Here is a 24329-nt window from a genome sequence, read left to right as displayed (position 1 = left end):
TGGAAGACAGTTTCTTGGAACTCAGCTAATCTGCGTTCCTGTGGTGCTCCCACTCACAGTGAGAACATCTCTTCTTCCGTGCTTAATGAGGGAGAAGTGTGAAATCCGCTTTGATGATCTCCGAGCCTGGGTAGGAGCTGAGAGGTCAGGTGGAAAGGCCACAGCCGGTGGCTACAGTGGCTTCTTTCCAATCTAATGAATGATTCAAGGGTTCAGATGGTGTGTGTTTATCCCCAGTTTCCATGATCACCTGAATGGAACGATCACAATCTCTGGTTAAAATGAATGTACTTTGAGAGATCATAATTTTTTTTTTCAGTTATGATTGTCAGTTATAAGTCAAGCCTGGAGCTTTATGAGCAGATGGGGAAAATGATGCAGTAATGGAATATGTAAATAACCAGATACCTTTATCTCTAAGATTCTCACCATTCTGCTGATCAACTAGGGGTGTAAAATTCAGTGTCAAGAGTATGCCAGATGTTTTTAATTTAAAATGTTTTCGGGAAATGATGATTTGGAAATGACATTTGTGTATTTGATATATAATTGATCTCTGCTTACAGGAACCAAGCATCTTTGTATAACATAAAGTGGATATTATTTATACCCAAGGCAGGGTGAAGTGACTGAAATGTCTTAGGTCTTTAAGTGTCAACAACTGTGAACACTTACCTACAGTTGTATATCTATGCCTGAGATGATAGAGTTGAAAATTCCAAAGCGGTGAAAGTATGAGTTTTTATGGTCCATGTTGATGTCCATACACACTAAAAATTCTTTAAGGGTACGAGACGTATATTTTGAAGTCATTGTTTGGCAGTAACATTTTATTGTATTACCAACTTTGATCTGTCACTAGACTATAACCCACAAGGCTATATATGTTTTTAATCATTGCTGCTGAAGCCAATCAAAAATATGCTGGATTAACAGATAGATTATAAATCAATTTGGGGTGATAAGACCGGTCAAGCTAATTTTATTGTTTTTGTCATCTCAAGAAATGGAATTGGATAAACACAAAATTAACCTTTCACTTAGCATTGGGAACAACCAGAAGGAACTAGTTAGTAATTTAGGCTGGAGTTGATGGCTGAGTTTCCCCACACTGTCGTCAAATGTTATGTAACAATGATGCTCTTCTGGGAGATATAAACACTGAAAATCCCATTTTCTGGAAGGCGGAAAGTGAGCCTAACCTGTTCAGATCTGTGTCCTGTGTCCCACTATCACTTCCTTATTATATTTTAATTTCCCGTTCGTGAACTGATAGATATGGTCAAGGAGAGTGGATTTGAACCTGAACAGCTTTATTATACTGGCCTCCTAGATGGTAAAATTGACATTAAAATCTAGCTGAGGCAAAACTGGACATTGACTTCAGCAAGAATAAAAGGTGAAATCCTGTCCCTCTTGTTCCCTCTTCCTTATGCTTCTGTCAAGAAAGAAAACCTCAGAATCAGAAAGGAAGGTCTTTAAATGTGTTCGTTGCTGGTTTAAAATGTCCTCAAAGCATAAACTAGCCCATTGGGAAAGAACACAAGTTTCGTGAGCTCACTTCTCACATTCTGGCCTGACCCTGAGCCAAGTGTCCTGTGAACTCACAGGTGAAGTCTTCACGGGTCTTCCCTCCTCCAAGTTCCCACGCCCCCCATTTGAGGGCCACTCCCTTATTCCACATTCCTTCCTCCAGGCCCTCATTCCCACCACCCCTTGGCCTAAATTGCACACTGTGCTTGGAACACCCTGCCCTTTAGACATTTCATTCATTCATGCCACAAAAATGCCTTGTGTGTTGGCCACAGGGGTGGTCCCAGATACTCCTTCATCACGACAGAGCTCTGCCCTTAGCTCCCTAACTCCAGCCCCACCGAGGAATGCTGAGGCCACTGGCCCTTATGACAGCAGACCCTGAATACACAGGGTTGTAGAAGCTGAGGGCATCGTTCTAGAAAGTGTTAGATTAGAATGTAGTAACTCTAGAATGCTTCCTTTTTGTGTGTGCTTCTCTTCTTTTCAGTTATACACTATATATATATATTCTTTTTCATTACAGGTTATTACATGATATTGAATATAGTTCCTTATAGTATACCGTAGGACATTGTTGTTAACCTGTTTTATATTTAGTAGTTTGTATCTGCTAATCCCAAACTCCTAATTTATCCCTCTCTCCCCCTTTTCCCCTTTGGTAACCCAAGGCAATAGAATGCTTCTTAATGTCAGCACTTAAGCACCCTGAAGGTGATCTTTATCCTGATCTAAGATTATTGGTTGAGGTCATGTAAATGTGTTCTACATGTCTAAGTTAGAAGATTATTGATGTCCTTTTAAAAACTTTAACCCTTGTGACCCCATTCCTTGCAGTCTTGAAAGAACCTCAGTTCTACAAACAAGGGTTTCACAAAGTGGAAAGAGGTCCTATCACTCATACACCCCTCAGACGCCCCTGAAGCAAACCCTTTCAAGTAAGGCAAATGACAAAAAACCCTGTGGTCCTTTCCTGCCTCAGGGATTGTCAACTCAAATTCATAAGGTTTTCAATAGCTGACTAAAGCCAAAACAGATTTCATTTTCGAGCAATATTTAGAATCTCTGGAATACTACCAGGTAGGCAAATGAATTAGAAACTTTATTTCAAACAGAACCACAGCTCTAGAGTCTGTCTGGAAGAGTTTGTCTCATCCAGCGTCTTGTCATCATGACCTTAATAATGCCAGACTATTCCAGTGGGAAGTATCAGTGACAATATCAATAATTTCTTGTGAAATGTTTTGCTATATCATCATACCATGAATTTCAAGTGGCTCATCCCAGCTGCAACCACGAGAACATCCTGTAGTCAGAATTACAGAATATGATGGAATATCTTCAGTGTCTAGCATAAATCTCAAATGCCCCACCCTGAACTGGCCATCATCTATTTAAATTAAATTTTTGAAGCTCAGAAAAAGCTTAGAGGATAAATTGAGAGTTCAAGATTTATAGGTACTAGCTACTGTATATAAAATAGGTAAACAACAAGTTTCTGCTGTATAGCACAGGGAACTATCTTCAATATCTTATAGTAACCTGTGATGAAAGAGAATATGAATACGAATATGTGTATGTATATGTATGACTGAAACACTATGCTGTACACCGAACTGATACATTATAAACTGACTATACTTCAATAAAAAAAGAACTTTTTTAACACTTTTTATTGATTTATAATCATTTTACAATGTTGTGTCAAATTCCAGTGTAGAGCACAATTTTTCAGTTACACGTGAATGTATGTATATTCATTGTCACATTTTTTTCTCTGTGAGCTACCATAAGATCTTGTGTATATTTCCCTGTGCTATATACAGTATAATCTTGTTTATCTATTCTACAGTTTTGAAATCCCAGTCTATCCCTTCCCACCCTCTGTCCCCTTGGCAACTACAAGTTTGTACTCTATGTCTATGAGTCTATTTCTGTTTTGTATTTATGCTTTGTTTGTTTTTGGTTTTATTTTAGATTTCACATATGAGCGATCTCATATGGTATTTTTCTTTCTCCTTCTGGCTTACTTCACTTAGAATGACATTCTCCAGGAGCATACATGTTGCTGCAAATGGCATTATGTTGTTGGTTTTTATGGCTGAGTAGTATTCCATTGTATAAATATACCACCTCTTCTTTATCTAGTCATCTGTTGATGGACATTTAGGCTGTCTCCATGTCTTGGCTATTGTAAATAGTGGTGCTATGAACATTGGGGTGTAGGTGTCATCCTGGAGTAGGGTTCATTCTGGATATATGCCCAGACCAGGATTCCTGGGTCCTATGGTAAATCTATTCCTAGTCTTTTGAGGAATCTCCATACTGTTTTCCACAGTGGCTGCACCAAACTGCATTCCCACCAGCAGTGAAGGAGGGTTCCCCTTTCTCCACAGCCTCTCCAGCATTTGTCATCTGTGGATTTTTGAATGATGGCCATTCTGACTGGTGTGAGGTGATACCTCATTGTAGTTTTGATTTGCATTTCTCTGATAATTAGTGATATTGAGCATTTTTTCATGTGCCTATTGATCATTTGTATGTCTTCCTTTGAGAATTGCTTGTTTAGGTCTTTTGCCCTTTTTTGGATTGGGTTGTTTCATTGTTTCTTATTAAGTCTTATGAGCTGCTTATATTCTGGAGATCAAGCCTTTGTCAGTTTCATTTGCAAAAATTTTCTCCCATTCCATAGGTTGTCGTTCTGTTTTACTTCTGGTTTCCTTTGCTGTGCAGAAGCCTGTGAGTTTCATTAGGTCCCATTTGTTTATTCTTGCTTTTATTTCTTCTAGAAAATTTTTGAGATGTATGTCAGATAATGTTTTGCCTATATTTTCTTCTAGGAGTATCTTGTCTTATGTTTAAGTCTTTGATCCATTTTGAGTTGATTTTTGTGTATGGTGTGAGGGAGTGTTCTAGCTTCATTGCTTTACATGCTGCTGCCAGTTTTCCCAACACCATTTGCTGAAGAGACTGTCTTTATTCCATTGTATATTCTTGCCTCCTTTGTCGAAGATGAGTTGACCAAAAGTTTGTGGGTTTATTTCTGGCTCTTTATTCTGTTCCATTGGTCTATATGTCTGTTTTTGTACCAGTACCATGCTGTCTTGATGACTGTAGCTCTATAGTAATGTCTGAAGTCTGGGAGAGTTATGCCTCCATCCTCTTTCTTTCTCTTCAGTAATGCTTTGGCAATTCTAGGTCTTTGATGGTTCCATGTAAATTTTATTATGATTTGTTCCAGTTCTGTGAAATATGTCTTGGGTAATTTGGTAGGGATTGCATTAAATCTGTAGATTGCCTTGGGCAGTGTGACCATTTTAACAATATTGATTCTTCCAATCCAAGGGCATGAGGTATCTTTCCATTTTTTAAAGTCTTCTTTAATTTCCTTCATCAATGGTTTATAGTTTTCTGTGTATAATTCTTTCACCTCCTTGGTTAGGTTTATTCCTAGGTATTTTATCACTTTGGGTGCTGTTGTAAAGGGGATTGTTTCTTTACTTTCTTTTTCTGTTGATTCATTGTTAGTGTAAAGAAATGCAACTATTTTTGAAGGTTAATCTTGTAACCTGCTACCTTGCTGAATTCTTCAATCAGCTCTAGTAGTTTTTGTATGGGCCTTTTAGGGTTTTCTATATATAGTCACATGTCATCGGCATATAGTGACACTTTTACCTCTTCTTTTCCAAGTTGGATCCCTTTTATTTCTCTCTCTTGCCTGATTGCTGTGGCTAAGACTTCCAAGACTATGTTGAATAGGAGTGGTGATAGTGGGCATCCTTGTCTTGTCCCAGATTTTAGTGGGAAGCTTTTGAGCTTTTCACCGTTGAGTACTATGCTGGCTGTAGGTTTGTCATATATAGCTTTTATTATGTTGAGATATGTTCCCTCTATACCCACTTTGGTGAGAGTTTTTATCATAAATGTGTGTTGAATTTTATCAAATGCTTTTTCTGCATCTATTGAGATGATCATGTGGTTTTGTCCTTTTTCTTTTTGATGTGATGTATTACATTGATTGATCTGCATATGTTGAACCACCCTTGTGTCTCTGGGATGAACCCCACTTGGTCATTTTTTATGTGTGCTAATATTTTGGTGAGGATTTTGGCATCTAGGTTCATCAGTGATATTGACCTGTAATTCTCTTTTTTGGTAGTGTCTTTGCCTGGTTTTGATATCAGGGTGATGGTGGCTTCATAGAATGAGTTTGGGAGTATTCCCTCCTTTTCAATCGTCTGGAAGAGTTTGAGAAGGACTGGTATGAGTTCTTCTTTGTATGTTTGGTAGAATTCCCTGGTGAAGCAGTCCAGTCCTGGACTTTTATTTGTAGGGAGGTTTTTTATTGCTATTTTGATTTCATTTCTTGTGATCGGTTTGTTCAAGTGGTCAGTTTCTTCTTAATTCAGTCTTGGTGGACAGTATGTTTCCAGAAACTTGTCCATCTCCTCTAGGTTATCCAGTTTGGTTCCATATAGTTTTTCATAATATTCTCATATGATATTCTGTATTTCTATTTTATTTGTTGTAATTTCTCCATTTTCCTTTCTTATTTTGCTAATTTGTGCTCTCTCTTTTTTCTTCTTTGTGAATTTTGCCAGAGGTTTGTCGATTTTATTTACTTTTTCAAAAAATCAGCTTTTGGTTTGATTGATTTTTTTCTATGGTTTTTTTTAATCTCTATTTTATTTATTTCCTCCCTGATCTTTATCATTTCCTTCCTTCTGCTGCCTTTTGGGGGTTTTTGTTCTTCTTTTTCTAGTTGTTTCAGCTGGTGGGTTAAATTGTTTATTTGAGATTGTTCTTCTTTTTTGAAGAAGGCCCATATCGCTATAAACTTCCCTCTTAGCACAGCCTTTGCTGTGTCCCATAAATTTTGTGTGGTTGTGCTTTCATTTTCATTTGTTTCAAGATATTTTTTAATTTCAGCTTTGATTTCCTCATTGACCCATTGGTTTTTTAATAGCATATTGTTTAACCTCCATGCTTTCCTTTTTTTCTCCTTTGTTTCTCTGTTGTTAATTTCTAGTTTCATGGCATTGTGGTCAGTAAAGATGCTTGAGATAATTTTTATCTTCTTAAAATTATTGAGGTTTCTTTTGTGCCCAAGTACATGATCAATCCTAGAAAATGTTCCATGTGCACTTGAAAAGAATGTATATCCTATTTTTGGGGGGTGTAATGCTCTGAAAATATCCACCAAATCTAATTTTTCTATTGTATTATTTAATTTCTCTGTTGCTTTGTTTATTTTCTGTCTGGAAGATCTGTAGAGTGATGTTAATGTGGTGTTAAAATCTCCAACTATGATTGTATTCCCATCAATATCCCCCTTTATCTCTGTTAGTAATTGTTTTATGTATTTAGGTTCTCGTATATTGGGTGCATACATATTAACGAGTGTAATATCCTCATCTTGTATTACTCCTTTAATCATTATAAAATGTCCTTCTTTATCTTACTTTATGGCCTTTGTTTTAAAGCCTATTTTGTCTGAAAGCAGTACTGCTACACCTGCTTTTTTGGCTTTTCCATTTGCATTGAATATCCTTTTCCATCCTTTCACTCCCAATCTATATGTGTCCTTCTCCCTAAAGTGGGTCTCTTGTATGCAGCATATTGAAGGTTCTTGCTTTATTATCCAGTCTGCCACTCTATGTCTTTTGACTGGAGCATTTAGTCCATTAACGTTTCTAGGTCAGTTTACAGTAATTAATGATAGATGTGTGTTTATTGCCATTTTGAACTTACCTTTGCAGTTGAATTGGTATTTCCTCTTTGTTCCTTTCTTCTTCCTTTTGTGGTTTGGTAATTTTCCTTTGTATTATCATGGATTTTATTTAGTTTTTGTGACTCCCGTGTAAGTTTTTGGCTTGTGGTTGCTCTTTTTTGTAAGTCTATTAGCCCATTACTATAACTGTTTTTATTAAATTGATAGTAACATGATCTCAAAGCTATCCTACTGAGAACAAAAAATTTAAAAAAGAAAGAAAAACATATTCTATGTTTTCCTGCCTCACTCTCCCACTCTCAGTGATTTAGATGTCTTCTTTTACAATTTTGTGTTTATTTATTTGTAATTTATGAGTTATCACCTTTCCAGTTGTGAGTTTCTCATTTTTGTAGCATCCTGCTGCTTTTCTATTTAGAGTAGACCTGTCAAAATTTCTTTTAACATGAGTTTAGCGTTGCTAAACTCTTGTAGCTTTTTCTTGTCTGTGAAATTCTTTATCTCTCCTTCTATTTTAAAGGATAGCCTTGCTGGATAGAGTATTCTAGGCTGCATCTTTGTTTCATTCAGGACTTTGAATATATCTTGCCACTCCCTTCTGGCCTATAGTGTTTGTGTAGAGAAATCAGCTGAGAGCCTTATGGGGGTTCCCTTGTAACTCACTCTTTGTCTTTCTCTTGCTGCTTTTAGGATCATTTCTTAATCCTTGACTCTCGCCATCTTGATTATGATATTTCTTGGTGTGCGACTATTCGGGTTCTTCCTGTTTGGGACCCTCTGAGCCTCCTGTACTTGGATATCTGATTCATTCTTTAAGTTTGGGAAGTTTTCAGTCATGATTTCTTCCAATACCTTTTCAATCCCCTTTGATCTTTCTTCCCTTTCTGGGACCCCTATTATGCAAAGATTGGCACGCTTTATGTTATCGCATAGGTGTCTTATGCTATTTTCATTTGTTTTTATTTGTTTATCTTGTAGCTGTTCTGATTGGGTGCTTTCTATTGTCCTGTCTTCTAGGTCACTTACTCGTTCCTCTACGTTATCTAGTTGGCTTTGTCCAGCCTTTAGATCATTTCTCATCTCAACCAATGAGTTTACCAATTCTACTTGGTTCTTCTTTATAGCTTATATTTCATTTTTGACATATTTAATATTGCTAAACCCTATTTCTTTTAGTTCCTTCAGTACTTTGATCACTCTTTTGAAATCTTGATCTAGTAGGCTATCGATGTCTGTTTCATTTATCGTTCTTTCAGGGGTTTTCTCTTGTTCTTTTAATTGGAAATGGTTTCTCTGCTTCTTCATTTTGCTCATACCTCTCTGGCACTGTGGTTTATGGAGTATCAGTTATCTATTGTGGTCCTTAAGGAGTTTATCTATCTAATGCCTATGCAGGAATAAAACTTGAAAAAAAGAGAGAGAAAGAATTTTAAAAGAAGGGAGAAAAAAAGGTTTGAAAACAGTGTATAATGAATAATAGAAGAGCAAGTTGAAGCAGAAAAGCAATCGGGTTGAGACGTCCTTTAAAAACCTTTAAAAAAGGAGAAAAGAGGAAAAAATGTATTTGAAACCTGTGTATAATGAATAACAGGACATGAAAAGCAAGAGAAATAAAAATGAAATGTGGATTTTTAAAAACAATAATAAAAATATTTATAAAAAATTTAAAAGGAATTAAAACTGGGGGTATATATTGTTTAAGAAGTAAAAATTAAAAGGGTAAATAGAAAATAGAACAGGTAAAAACAGTTAAAAAAAAAAAAGGCAGGGGGGGGCGGTGTACTCCTGTAGACTGTGTGCTCTTAATGGGAAGTCTTTCTTTGTCCTATTTTGGAAGCTCAGCTTGCTGTTTTCAGAGGCCCTCCATTGGCGCCCTCGTCTTTGCTGCTCCCAGTGCCTGTCAGCAAGCAGATCGCGCCCCCTCCCAACACTGGGTCAGGTGCAGCTCTCCTTTGCTGTGGGCAGGCGGGTCACTGCCCCTCCCGATGCCGCAGTCAGATGTTGCAGACTGGCCAGGTAGGAGGGCGGGTCGTGCCCCCACCCAGCACTGCGGTCAAGGCCTGCGTGCCTGTGGGAAAGGCCGGGGGCTGCCCGCCCTCTCGCGGTGCCCATCGCTCCGCTGCTCTGTCGCTGCGCGCTCCTCCTTGGGTTGGCGCTCCACAGGCAGGCTTGGGGAAGATGGAGGAACAGCCCTGCCCCTGCTCCGGGCCAAAACCCAGCTCCTTGTTTGTCTTGGCGGAGCAAGTTCTCTGAGGGACCAGGACAGAAGGATCTTATCTGCCTCGGGCTGTGGACAAGTCTCCGTCTGGCCTTTGAGGCTGCTAAGCCCTTAGGTGTGGATGCAGGTTTCGCCTCCGCCCCTGCCTGGATGCTCAGCGCCGGAGGATATGGCGGCTGTGCCTGAGCCCCGCCTCTCTTCCGCCGAAAACGTTCCGAGGGTTTTCAGAGATGGGGGTGTGCACCCTTCCCCCCAGGGCACATCAGCCGTGTTGTTTTATGGAGGGCCCTGTGCACCCACAGCCATGGTGCGCAGCCCCCTGCAGTCCCCCACGACTGCCTCAGTGCAGCCGCCCCCGTCCTCCGCCCGGCTCGGGTAGCCTGGCCCTGCCCGCAGCTGCCGGCCCGCGTCTCGGTCTGGGTGTCGCAGGGACCCTCTGTTCCCGTTTAACTTAGTTCTGTAGGTCAAGGGCTGCTCTGTACAGATCGGAGCCTCGGAGGCCCCCCGTCCGTCCCGCTGGCCTCTCAGTTGGAGAGGGGAGACCCAGCGAACGAGCGCCAGTCCTCCTTTGCTGCTCCCTCCCCTCGGGACCAGTCCCGCACTGTTTTGCCTTTTCTTTTCTTTTTTCCTTTTGTCCTACCAGATTTTTGGCATCTCTATCTTTTGAAGAGGACGATGTTTTGTCAGAGTTCCGCAGGTGCTCTGGTTGGCTGAGTGGGTCTGTGGATGTGAGTCTTGGTGCATTTGTGGGAGAGGGTGAGCTACGAGCATCCTTCTACTCTGCCATCTTGGCCTCCTCCCCAGAACATTTTTTTAACTTTTTAAAAAGCGTGGACAAAAGAAAATTGTCATTCATGGCAAAAGGGCAAATATGGTGACTTTTTTCTTTTTTAATGTTTGATTTATCAGACTTACTAGGAAAAAAGAAAGGCAATTCAAATTCTGGCTTTAAAATGTCACTTTTTAAATGAAGGTCTTGCTGGATAACCTTTCTGTCAGTGTAGCATCACCTCAGGAAGCAGTCACTCTTAAATGGGGTGATAACTTCTTGGAGAAAGGGTAGCTAGAAGGAAAGAAGTAAGGGCTGATTAGTGATAGGTCGTTGTACTATTTTAGGTACTAATTAACGAAGTAACACAGAAAATTTTAAAAAGAAAATGGATGTGTATTTCTATAAAAAACTATATAGATGGTCACATACTCTGCTACAACTGTATACAAATATTTAACAACAGATATCTTTAGATGTACATATGTTTATATACGTAGCTATGTGTGACTGAAAGCAAACTATCAAGAATGTCCTTTCTCTCCTCTTCCTTAAACTGAACTCCACTGAAATGATTCCAGATGCATGTCTAGGTTATTCCTGAAGATCTGCAACAGATGTAACAGCCTCTTAGTATTTTTTGAATGTTAGTGCTGTCAGTCATCAAAGTTCCAGTGCTAAGGCACAGCCATTACAGCTTCACCATTTATCAACTGTATGACCTTAGCAAGTCTTTTCACCCTTTAAAGCCTCGGTTTCCTTATCTGTAGAATGGGGAGAAAAATAGTGTTTGCCTCATGGAGTTGTTGAGAGGATTGAATGGGGCATATCAAGTTCCTAGACTCAATACTTGGCTAATAATGTTCACCCTGTGGATTTTTGCTTTTGCTGTTATGACTCCGGGAACCAGATTGTAATGTCTGGACATTACATTACCTGGTTACGTGTGTCCCTGCTCCATGAAAGTCTCCACGAGGGATCCTGCACCCCACCTTGGAAGACCCGCCGAGTGACCTTCTGCCAGTCATTCCTCAGACTCGTGATTTGTTAGCTCTGCGATTGGGGCGTGTGGGTGGCAGTAGGAAGATTGTCTTCCACAGATGTAGAAAAGACTGTCTTCCTTGAATGCAGAAAAGATTGTCTTCCATGAATGCAGTTATTAATCATCTTGTTCTCTTTCTTTGTTCCAAATTCCTAAGCTGCTCTTGGTCACTATAGAAATGAACCAGAATCAGAAGGAAACCAGCAAAGTCCAGTTTACAAAATGTTGAATATTAAAACATGGCTCTGAGCCCCTCTTCCAAATACAACCATATCCTATTGATTAAAATATAACGTGTGAAGTTCTCGGGGCCATTTTTGGGTCACCTTTCTCCCCTTCTGCATTAAATTACCCTGTTTCAGCATTGGCAGCTAGATAGCTTGGTGGCTTTTTTTTTTTTTAAGCTTTTCAGCAGTACTGGTGGCAGCCTGTCCTCTTTGGGGGAGTTGCCCTCCTGAAGAGGCACAAAGCTAGGAGTGTTTCTGCAGATGGAGAGACGCCTGACAAGATGGGCAATCCAGGCTTTAAACTCCCGACATGCAGGGAGGCCCCCATCCACCCACCCAATCGCAGAGACCTCCCACCAGCCACCTTTACTGCCCTTGCCCACCCCACACATGCCCACTCTGGTCTGATGGTGTGATCTGTGCACAGGTGTCCAGGAGGCTGTGGTGAGCTGCCTGAACAAACAGACGCGGGAGCCCACTGATGAGGACCTGTGCGTGACCAGCCGGCGGCCCCCCCAGCTCCTGAAGTCCTGCAGTCTGGATCCCTGCCCAGCAAGGTAAGAGGCACGCTGCCTGCCCCGCTGCCAAGGAGCGTGATCAGAATGGGGTGCGTCTGTCCGTGGGCAAGACCAGAGTGCTTACTGTTATCCAGTGTTTTGAAAACCAATTAGCATCAGTTCAAACTTTTAGTCAAATCCACTTAAATTTAATTGAAACCAGGGCTTTGGAATTCCAGCTCAGTGGTCATGCTCAGGGTCCAGAAAGCTCCATGCACTGAAGCAAGCCCCGTGGCATGGCCGGCATGTGCACAGACCACACTGCTGCTTTCTCCTAAAGGGAACGTGGACTGACCACAGACTTGATGGTCTCTGCCACCTTTTAGCCTGTGTCCCACGCCTTCGCACCCTAGTAATGGATGGGCTTGTGGCTTGCAGGAACTGAAGCATCTGGGCGGTATAATTGATCCACTGTGAAATCTGTATGCACGCAGCACATAGATTCATTGTAGCACGCTGTGGGCTGTGTGTGTGTCACTCACTGCGCATAAATCAGTTACAGCATTTCATTGTTCATCCCTGCCTGGGTCTCTTTATTACCAAGCCTTGAGTCTTAATCTATCCAATGGATTGGATGCTTTGGTCCCACAATTTTCTGGTGTCTTGAGAGCCTTGCCTTCAGGTACTTGTTTGGAGTGAGTATGATTCTGCCATCTCATCTGTGATTTTGGATTCAAAGAGGGACATTTAAAGAACCAAAGCCAGACTTTCAAGTCTGCTGATGGGAGGAAGAATGTTCCTGGATCATATCCTGGGTATGATGGGGGTGGCTGTCTCTGAATGGTATTTCTTGCATTTCTGTAAAATATCACACAAGACACAATGTGTTGCCTATGGGAATTGACGATAGTTTTCTGGTGAAGCTAATGCTGTTTGTCTTACTTCTCCGCCAACTAGATGTCTTTCTGTGGGACTTAGAGGATATAGATTACAGGCCTCCTGGGATCAGATCAGAGCACAGTCCTGCAGTGACTCTGTCCTGCTCGTCACCAAAGTCGTTCTGTATATTGATCTGAAGGGTGGGCCTGGCTTCTCTCTTCAAATGCAGGCCTGAAGAGGGCCACTAGTGCCCTGCTCTCCAAGGCAACTGGAAAATCAGCCAGCCAGTAAAATAGAGTCAAGGGCCATCCAAGAAAAGCCTAGATCCAGTGCACAGAATTCTGAGAAACCTCCTTTTCTATCCCTGCTTACATCTCTCTTCTGCCCTCACCATTCTCCAGTGAGCCTAAGACCTTACTACATGGGCAAGGGGTCCAAACCCCCTGTATTTGACTGCAGGAAGAAGCAGAAGGGATTGAGCTGGGGCAGCCTGCCAGGGCCCTGGCTAGCAGGTCAGGGAGCCTGGCTTCTCATCCTCACTCTGCCACCCACTGGCTGTTTGGCATTGGGCAAGATGTCTGCCCCTTCTGTTTCCACATCTGCAAAGTGAACTAGCTGTAGTAGACAGTCTGCCATCACCATGTCCTGTGCAAATAATCCCATAGCTCTTCCTGACTCTGCAGGCAGAAACATAGACTGCTGCTGCTGCTCCTTCGTGCTGATAATTGATGTCATTTCTGCTCTGCTTATTTACCGGCACTTTAAAAACAAGCATGGGGGTCTTTGGAACCACGTTCCAGTGTTGTAATGATATCCAAGGGCTGTGATGAGCTGACGCAGTGCTGAGGAGTCAGTACCTGAGGCAAACAAAATCCTCCGGGATTTGCAGCCACTCAGCCCCTCCCTTCCTGGACAACAGAAGGAATAGGACACAGGATGTCCATCCCATCCTCCAGGTCCTGACTCTGGTTAAATTAGATAAGCTTAATTTACTCTATGACCTTTTCCTTAACTCCAAAACAAGGACTCTTGTTGGGCTTAACATTGCATTTGCTCCATATAAACACAGTGCTTTAATTTCCACCAGCCAGCTGTCAGACTGACAGGCAGAACCTCTTCCTGGGCACAGCTGGGGATTTCTTGGGCCAACTATACACAGTTGAGCGTTTGTAGAATGAAGCTGATTGAAACAACAAAGGGGGCCAAAGTGGCCTGATGTGACTCGCTCTGCTCTCTTCATCTCTCATCCGTCCAAGAGCCAATGCAGATTTTTATCTTAACAGTGAGAAAGATACAGAGGTGCGTCTCCTGTGAAATATTCAGTCTGACATGAGGTCTGGGGGGGATCTCTCCTTCTGAATGTCGATGTCAGATGTGTATGAAAGAGAAAATGTGTTTAGTAGGAGCATGATAGTGTGTTGTTTTCCCAAGCACTTTCTAGTCAGTTAGGACTCATTTAAATCTTTAATTCCCAGTTCTTACTGTGCGTGGATCAGTGTTCCCTGCACATTTTGGTGTGTCCCCTGATGAGCCCCGAGTTTGCATACACTGTCTTTTGGGCTCTTGACTCTTGCTGCTGTCTGTGTCTTCAAAAAAGCCATAGCATTTTCTGTGAGATACACAGAAATGATGCTCTGAGTCCTAGTCACCAGGCTGTGTCTCTTAGAAGCGGCACTGGTTAAGATAAGGAGCTTTTCCAGGAAGCTGTTAGTCTTACGGAAGACCAGTTAGGGACCTGCTCTTCCTCTTGCGTGCAGTCAGATTGTCAGCTCGCACAGAGACTACCAAAGGCCGTGGAAGGCGTGTCCTCTCTAGGCGCCTTCTCCTGGTGGCCTGTGTGACTGTCAGAGCCAGTGTCAGAGCGCCTGTCCAGCCTTCACCAGGTTTTGGCAGATGGTCTCAGACCTAGCTGTTCACAGCAGGAAGGGTGTGTCCTCAAGCAGGAGCTATCCTGATTGTTCCAATTTGTGTGTGTCCATGTGCACACCAACTGTGTGCCTTTTTTTTAGGACCCTTAAAAAAAAGAGTCATCCATTGAAGAAGGCTAGTTTTTCACATCCTTGCTGTCAGCTTTGTCTTCTCCTCCTCTCTAACCACCTAGCGCCTAGCATAATACCCAGCACATAGTAGGTGCTTATTAAGTGTTTACTGAATAAATGAATATAAAGGACTGGAGCCAGTTTTTTAGGAGTCATGTTTAGACCCTAACGATAGCTGGGGAGACCCCAGTATGCTCTCTCCTCTCCATTCCCCTTATCCCATCCCACCCACCCACCAGGTGGTACTGAAAATGCGGTTACTCGAGTCTCTTCTTTACATTTAAGGCTTTAAATTACCGATTTAAAACAGAAATAGCCTCAGGATAAATAACCCTTTATGTTAGCAGCCACGTATGACCAGGTGTTCCCAAAGTAAGAACATGAGGACAAACTTTATCAGAGGGGAGCGCAGACACGATGGAGGTTGAGGGGGTTGTCAGCATTACCCAGGGAGGACTTGGATCGTGGGGAGAGACGGGAGGTCATACATCCAGGACAGGTGTTAATCCCTTAACAACCTTGCTTGAAATTGGCCAGAAGAGATGAGGACCATTTTTGCTTGGGAGCTGACAATGGTGAGAATTTGGCACCAAAGTTGATAACAAAGAAGGTCTCATGACAATTAAGGAAAATTATTTGAGGTGCCATTGCCACCCTCTGAGTAATCTGTGTCTAGAAGCCCTGTCACACTGCCCACCTTCACTGGTGGGTGAGACCCGCTTAAGGGAGAAGTACCCAAAACAGAGCTAAAATCAGTCATTAGGAAAGAGGTCAGCCCCCTATTCCTAATTAAAAAGCTGAGTGTTGTCATTATACAAGTACTACATGAATATTCTTATTTTTAACGCTCAAGCACAATAGAAATAAGAAAGAAAGGCATACTCTCCCCTGTCACCACCATGCTCTCCAGCCCCAATTCCTTCTCCCCAGAGATAACGGTGGTTAATGGCATCATACATACCTTTCCTGACCTTTCTCTATGAATGTATATACATATATGAACATATACAAACATATCAGGGTTTCTTTCCTTTGTAAATGGAATCGTACTGTATATAATGTTTGGCAACCTGATCTTTCCCTTAATAATAAGCACTAAAGGTCTTTTCCATTCCTAAGACTAACAAAATAAAAACCTGCAGGTAGCTTAAGACCTGTGTTAAAATCCTGCTCTGTCATGTTTTGCTGTGTGCCCTTCGAGAGGTCATACACCTTTTGAGGTCCTCAGATTCTTCATCTCTAAAATAGGTTTCTAGTGGGCACTCAGAAAAATTAATTCTCCACTCCTTTCCCTTTCATTTTGGGTGAGAAATACTTTGGGTTTGTATTCAGAACTTAAATTTGATTTGATTTTCTCTCTGATTTGACAAAATCTTAATAATTAAGCTTCACAATCCTCTCCCTGGTTTATAAGAGCTGTGACATGAGCAGCCCTAGGAAAGCTAGAAAGCACTACCTTAAAAGAAAAAAAAAAAGAGTCTGACTGTTATTAATTATAAGCATTTGATAGCTTGGCCAGTGTGTGTTGAAAAGATTTGGTAAACGTATGTGGAGGAGGGGAGAGAAGTAAGCAATGAAAGCCAGATGGCTGAAAATGAAGGAAATTCCAGGCAATTTCTGCAGCTTTGTTCTAACATACTTTTTAAACTAAACTTTTATTTCTCTGCAACAGAGAACAGCTGAGTGGTGCAGAATAGATAAACAGTCAAAGGGGGTGGGGGGAATGCCCTTAATTCCAGGAACAGGACTTGGTTTCTGCCCCCTGCCCCAACCTCATTCCCTTTTCTCAGACCTGGGGTGGTTCGTAGGACCAGTAAGAAATATAAAAGAAGTTTGAGAATCCTTATTTGAGACGAGAATGTTAAGGAAAACTTAACAGTCTTAAAGGTCACTGAGTCTCTCTTTAAAAGCAAACTTCAGAATGCCTATTTTATTGTACACTAACCAAATCCATGCAGACTAGCAGCGAAGGATTTCCAATTTCTAATTTTCTTTTATATTAGCCTAAAATGGCTACAGCAGAAGGTGTTGCCTTTTTTGCACAATCATGTTTTAATTTACTTGGTGGAGTTTTCAAAGCCTTACAGGCACCATCCCCTTGGACAACTTGTTTTAAGGGTTACTGTTCAACATGCTCTCAAAATATTGGTTTATTTTCTGCTGTGTTCCCAAAGTTTCCATATGCTGCCTTTTGGCTCTGTCCTGACTAACTTTTCAGTGCTTAAAGTGAAAGCACACCAAAGCTCACTGGCGTCCACAGAAATTGAGTCCAGATTTAGAGGCCATGTTCAGGCGCCTTTGGAGAGCTCATGCTATTACTATTGTCATCCTCCTCCTTGGTAAATCCAGGTGCGTAATCATACTGTCTCTCTCTTTTCTTCCACTGATGGACAAGTTACAACAGAAGAACTTGCCAAGACCTGTTTCTTACAATAGGGCCTGATTGGCCCAGTGGTGGCTTCTGCTATTTCTCTGCCCAGGAATGTGTTGGCCCAGTGATCAGAATTGTCCTCAGCAGTGTTTTGATTTCAAGAAGGGTTAACGTCACATGTTTGCTTGCCTCGGGGCCTCAATCTTCATTTCTCTTAACGAGAGCCCTTTCCATGGTTACACATCACCTCTTTTATCAACCTCAGACCTCTGTGAAATGAGCTTTGATGATACTAAAAGTTGCTTGGCAAGCACAGCTTTAGTTGTTGCATGAATCTGGGGTAAAAATCAAGGGGTTGGGTCAACCTTCTCATCTTATCATCTGAAAGCACAGATGACTCATTGCAAAAAGATAGAAACATCGGCTTGAGGAAAATCCATTCTGTTAAGTCCTGAGAGGGAAGCTTCCCTGGTTTTTTACTATCTGTGTAGTTGGACAGCCCTTTGGACCACTTAATTCTGCCTGGACCCTGGCAAAGTCCTTATATAGACCACTGACTGAAGTTAACCTTGTGCCCAAAGTATATGAAAGTGTTTCACATCTTAATTCAGTAAAAAATAAAAATGCACTGGGTATCTTCACGAACAGTGATCTGCTTGTATCTGGTCCTCAGGGACGACTAAGAAAATAAACCCCATTCTAACAGCGTTATCAGTTAACAAAGGAGGAAGATTTCAAAACTGTCACTGCTTTGACTGAGACAAGCACAGGATTTGGTGGGAGTGTGAGGCTGAGGGAAGGGCTTCCTGGAGGAGGCGATGCCTATGCTGAATCATAAAGCATAAGGAAGGGTTATCTAGGTGACGAAGAGTGAGAAGAGATGTTACAGGCAGAAGGAAAAAGCATGAACATGGAGGAAAGGACAAGAGTTTGGAGCTAGTGTTAGAGGGTGGACAGGTGCCAGCTCTGTGTTAAGTTGTTTGGTATTTATGTCCTATAGGGCAACGGGGAGCCGTGAAGAGGAGTAAAACGGGGGAGTACAACAGATAGATTTGCTTAGAGAGAAATGACTCTGGCTGCACTTCCAGCAGAGGTGCAGTGGTAACAGTGGCTAGCTTTTGTTGTCTTACAGGCACCTGCACTTTTTCTCGTGTAGTGTCACAAAGAAATAGCGTACTTGGTGTAACCTACATCCTTATATCGTCATTAAAAGTAATTAAAAGACCTCCGGCCTAGGTATGTTAGCATCAACGCACTGTGATGTGGACTTGGTTAGTCCACCTGGCAGGAGGATTGAGTCCAGGTAAGGGTATCACAGGGGTGGGAATGAGAGGTGCAGCTGGATGATCCCCGAGGCCCTTCCAGGTCTGACATTCTAGTTCCCTGAAGGGAATGATAATTATCCGCAAAACTGAAGTTTTTCAAGAGAGAAAATAAAGGAGACTTCTGTTAGGAAAATACCTTGAGTCAAATAGAAGTCCCAAAGACAAAGCACCTCTTTCAGTCACAAAACAGGAACTGGCTTTAACTATCAATTAAGGAGCCGGGAGAAATCAGAGAACAAGGCTTACATTTCTGTAAGAAAAATCTAGGTGAGAGCGTTCAGGACACAAGGATGGTGCAACACTGAAATGATGAGTATTTGTAGAGTACCTTAATGGTGTTTGTCCATGTGTAAAAGGACACAAAATGCCCTTCATCCCTCGATTTAGAATTTTATAGTGCTCTTTAAGAAAACTGGAATTTCTCTTTATTCAGCCTCCATTGAGCAGATATTTACTTGACCACCTTTGTTTATTGACTGCCTACTGTGTGCTGGGCATTGTGCTTGGGATACAGGAATGAACAAACCCACTTTGTTCCCTGTAGCAGGTAGAGCCAGAGTTTGGGGAATGGTCCTGGAGAAGCCATTACATTTTTTTTTTTAATCTTGGAGACTTTAAATGCTACCCTTCTAAAGATAGTTATTAAACTAAACAACCTCCTGGGTTCGTCACTGCTCCGACAGCTGACATATCTGTACCAGTCATCAGTCCCACAGCTTGTAAGCACCATGGGTATGGAAATAACGCTGCCAAACAGCTTTCTGCTGTGGAGGTGGTGATGAAACAGTGGAGTTTTACAGTTCACAAACTGTCAGCTTACAAAGCAATCAGCAGAAGTAGAGTCGAGACTCCCAAAGTAAATCTTGTCTACTTTTCTTCTTTGCCTTTCCCTATAATCCAGTGTTTCTGAAGTCCTGAAGTAACAATTTAAAGGCAATCCATGATTTAGCCAAAGCTTTGAAATGAGAATTATTGCTGCCTAAGTGTACCCGATGCCTTCTTTGGAAATTTTGAAAGAAGGCCTCACGCAATTTGAGATGAAGAGCTTTTCCGTGACCTTAGTGTTAGGAATCAGCTCTGTTACTAAGTTTCTTAAACTTAGAAAACAACGAAGTGGGAAGAAGCCTGGAGAAAGAGATAGAGATGTTTAGGCAACATAAAAATGAGGGAGTGAAAAAGAGAATGCTCTGATTTGTGCCCAGTAAGCTGGGGGATACCATTCAGAAACAGTGCACCGTTCTAGAAATATCATTCCTGACGTGGTGCCAGCCCAAGGTCAGGAAGTTCTTAGCATACCTGCCACAGCTACAGAAAGCTCTGTCAGAAAGCAGAGCCCAGCCAACTACCTCTTTCCTGTGGTGACTCAGTGTCCTTTTTTATTCTTGTCTTTACCATTTTTTTTCCTTCATTGTTCTGCCGAGTTATCTCTACCGGGACTGCTAGCAATTCTGTTTGGTGTTTGTGTTAGTGACACAAAGAAGCCTCGAATGATTGTCATTGGATTAACCCAGCTCCCTCCCAGACCCTGCAGACGCTCATGGCTTTCTCATGGGGCTCTGGGTTTACCTGTGGAGTGACCATCACAGAGCCCTAGGCAGACACAAACACAGGCTGTTGGCTCTGGGCTAGAACCGCTGAAGGTGGTGCATTCTCCGTAACTTCTGCTGTCAACTCTGGTTCCTGAGTGGGTACATACAACTGCTTTTCTGGCTGACAGGAGGTAGCTCCTCATGTCACTCAAAGAGCCAAAAAAGACCCTCGACCCAGATTGCATAGACTTGATACTTATTCTACTCTTAGCAATGGTGTTAAGTACCGAAGCCATGGTGTGCCTTGATGGGGACATTCTAGGAGAGGTGTAGCTCATTATCATCTTAGCATGATTTTTTTTTTTAATCAGACACCACATTTTTCCTAAGAGGAGTCTAAGCCACACTTGGGAATGGGGCGACTTCAAGACAAGAACCAAAGGAGACTTGGCAACACCAAAGCTAATTATTCCCCACCAGGAATAGTGAGGCTGCCTGGAATTAGGGAGAAATTGTGGGTTTTAAGGTCAGATGGATGTTGACTTCCTTATTTGCTTTGTGGCCTTAAGTCAGTCAGTTTAACCTCTCTAAGATTCAGTTGTCTTTAACTGTGAAACAGATATAATTGGCTGGATCAGGGGCTGGAGGGGGTGTTGTAAAGATGATTACATTCATAAAATATTTAACTAGTTCCTACCCCATACAGCAGATGCTCAAAAAAATAAGGGTCTGCCTTCTTTCTTAGTTCCCTATTCAGGAAAACATGATACAAAAAGACCTTCATGTTTATTTTAGAGTCATTGCAGTTTAGTCCTAAATTTTCTTGATCAGCTAGTGTGGAAGCAAAGTAAAGAGGAGGTGTGGCTAGAACCTAGCCTCAAGCCCGCTTTCAGCGCAGCTCTTGCCCGATCTCTTGGGCAGTTCTAGAACAGGAAGCAAAGCAGCTGGTTCTCAGGGATTCCACCATGCCCACAAAAGGCAGCAGGTGTTGGGATATTCTGTTTTATTTTAACACCTAATCCAATAAGGTGTGTTTTTTAAGAACAGCCATGAGGTGATGAAGTGGGAGCAGGGGCGACAGAGTCCAAATACTCCTAAAAAGTTAATATCCTGTGTGACATGACTGAAGGAAGTCAGGCCAGTGGGCAAGTGAGGTGTGAGTCCTGGAAAGGAGCAGCTATGTCCTGATGGTCTGAAAAGCCTGGGACAAGTCAGGGGGAAATCAGAAAGCTTGTATTAATGATGTCATTCCTAGCCAGTTGTCTCTTCAAATACTTGTGGGAGAGAGAAGAGAAGGGAAGGGAAGAAGGAAGGACGTGGAAAAGAGAAGAAAGGAAAGAAGTAAAATCCATCCCAGGATACAGAGAAGTTCAGGGCATCTTGGCCTCACATCCTTGCTAATCTTCATGGGCCATCTTTGAGCAAGGTGGGGTGTCCCTAAGAGTTTCCCTTTATTGGGAGCTTACAAGATGCCAGGCACTGGGCTCATGACTTTGCATACATTATTTTGTTTAATCTTCCCCATAGTTTTATGAAGATTTACTATTCCTATCCTCACTTTATAGCTGAGGAAACTGAGCCTTCAGAGGGATCATGTAACTAATTAGAGGCAGGTTCAAATTTGGAACAAAATATGTTTAACTCTAAAGTTGATACAAAAGAGCTTGTGGTTCAGTCTTTGCCTCTGTTAATGATGTTTATACATCTTCCATTTTTCCTTCCTCCCCACCCTCCATTTCTCCATCCTTCCCTCCATCCCTCCTTCCCTCCTTCCATCCATCCACGCCTATATCCGTCCATCCCTGACTTATTCTAGGCACCAAGCTCTAGGCCTAGGAATTACCACATTGCAAAGATCCAGTCCTCCTAGCCCCACAGTAGCTTATAACCTAGAGAAGATCCCAGACAAATTAACAGGCTCTTCTTTCTTTGTTTTCAGAAGATAACCTTCATCTCATAGTCTCAGTTGCCAAAGGTAGAACTAGGCTCTTGGTGAAAGCTAACAGTTAAGGGATAGTGAAATATTCATTAGAGTACACACTTCTCAGGGCAAAGCCAAATGTATTGGGAATGAACTATGCTAAGAGAGAAATCAAATAGACCTAAAGTGAATGCCTTAGAACTCAGCACTGAGTCATTAGGCAAAATACTCAGTTCCTAAGAATACATTTTTATAAAGAAATACTAAGTCATCCAGAAAGATGCAGCCTGGACTTATGAATCTGGAAGACATTGGTGACTGCCTTGGAGATTTGCATCTTTGCTCTGCCACTACTAACAACCACTTAGTTGATGGCCTGTTCATGCTGTAAATTGCCAGCACCATTACTCACACACACACACACACACACACACACACACACACACACAGACATGCTTTATGTATTATTTCTCTTCCCTCCATGTCCCCCATGCGACCCTGGGTCCCTGCCTCCTTTTCTGTGCCATTCTCTTCTCTGACTCTTTCATCGTACCTCTGTCTTCTCTCCCCCAGAGACTTAATCCTAATCACCTTGCCCACTGACTCAAATTTCCAGATGACTTTTCTCTACCACTTATACCAGGAACCCAATTCTTTCATCTCCTTTTAACCTCACTCCCATTCATTCAGTTCAACTCAAGTAAGAATTAGGAAAACAAAACTACCTAAGTTAATTCTTACTAAGGTGCAAGTGACTGATTCCCAGTCCTTCATTCCAGCCTTAAGAGCATGGGTTTAGGAGTCCAAATCTAGGATGAAATCCAGTTCAGACAGTTTACTCTCTCCTTGGCCTTAGGCAGATGGTTTAGCTTCTTCTGCTGGTTAAGGGAAAATCTAGCTCTGTTCAGCAAACGTTTAGGGAATTCTTGCTGTGTTGTAGGCCCTGAAGAAACAAACAAGTCTAGGACATAGACCCTTGGGCCAGGCATTAACAGCTAGTTGGGAGGCCAGTACACAAACAGATCATGACAATGCACTGTCATAATGGCCGTAGCAGAGATATGAATGGCTGTCTTCTGGGAATCCTGAGATGGGTCCCCTAATCTAGGTCAGGGAAGGTGGCCCAGAGGAGATAACCACTGAGCTGGGTGAGTCTCTTGTTCTTATATATGTCAAAATCTTTCTTCCTAAAATTCTAATCAAACATATTATTGACACACTACTTAGATACTCCCTCTAAAGTCCCAATCCAAGTATTTCAAAAGCCCTTGGGGCAGCTTTGTGTCCTGCTTTCTGTCTCCTTTCAATCTTCCAGATGAGCCTACAGTACCTAATTCCCCTGTAGTGTAAGACTATCTCTGTTTGCTCTCAGTTAATTACCATGGAGCTGACACATTTATGGCCCATAAACATGTAATGCAGTAACAATTATACCAACTGTTTAAAGTACGTCAGATTATTTACTGCCAGATTTGCTGGATCTCTGTCCCTGTGGGAGACACAGAAACTTGAAGCTTGATCATTTGTCTGTAACTCCATGCCCTCTCCAAGGTACAATGCTGCTCTCAGGCAATTCGATGGCTCAAGAGAGGGACCTAGAACACACGAGGCAGTGTATTCGTGTTGCATCTTCAGGCAATGGTAGAAAACTCTGAAAAACAGAAGGACCACTAATATCCTGCCATTTCCTTCAGCTGTAAAGTCAGGGTCAGGAGCTCTTGGATTATACAATTTTGTAAAGTTCTCTGCACACTTGGTATTACATAAATACCAGATACTGAGTTATCACTCTACCTTCATCTCATCTTTTAAGCCACCTCTTCATCTCTTGCCCCATGAGATGTTCCAGAGGGTTGGTTTTTAGGACACAGCTATCTAATCAGTCCTGATTGAATACTTGCTTATTGTCCAGATGTCATTGGAAGGTTTGCTTAACACACAGAAACAGCAATGTTACAAAGAAATCTCAGTTTGGGAACTGATGCTCTCACCGTTTTGAGGTTTAAAGGGAAAACATAAAGGAAATGCATCCTCTGGCCTTGGTAAAACCCCACATACCAAATGTGGGTTTCTCCTTTATTCAGATTAAAAGTATATGTGGGAGAACTTTGTAGATCATTACTGAATACATCCAGGATGCTCTTTGAGAAACTGAATTAAAGCTCTCAATCGTAGAAAATGAAGCCTACACATAACTGATGCCTTTACTGGGGGAATTTCCTGAAATTAAAAAAATCTCTGAGGGTGG

General features: G+C 42.0%; 1 protein-coding gene across 4 annotated transcripts in view; it reads left to right on the top strand.

Moving 5' to 3' along the window:
* The window catches only part of ADAMTSL1 (ADAMTS like 1), a 373405-nt gene that overhangs the window by 187899 nt on the left and 161177 nt on the right, over positions 1-24329 (top strand). For all 4 annotated transcript variants that reach the window (XM_064490187.1, XM_064490185.1, XM_064490186.1 and 1 more), the window contains one exon: positions 11948-12077. In XM_064490187.1, the coding sequence (XP_064346257.1) occupies positions 11948-12077 (130 nt within the window). The remainder of the gene's footprint in view (positions 1-11947; positions 12078-24329) is intronic.

This window comes from Camelus dromedarius, chromosome 10 (assembly GCF_036321535.1).
Source record: "Camelus dromedarius isolate mCamDro1 chromosome 10, mCamDro1.pat, whole genome shotgun sequence".
Taxonomy (NCBI): Eukaryota; Metazoa; Chordata; class Mammalia; order Artiodactyla; family Camelidae; genus Camelus; species Camelus dromedarius.
This window is presented reverse-complemented; position numbering and strand designations above follow the sequence as displayed.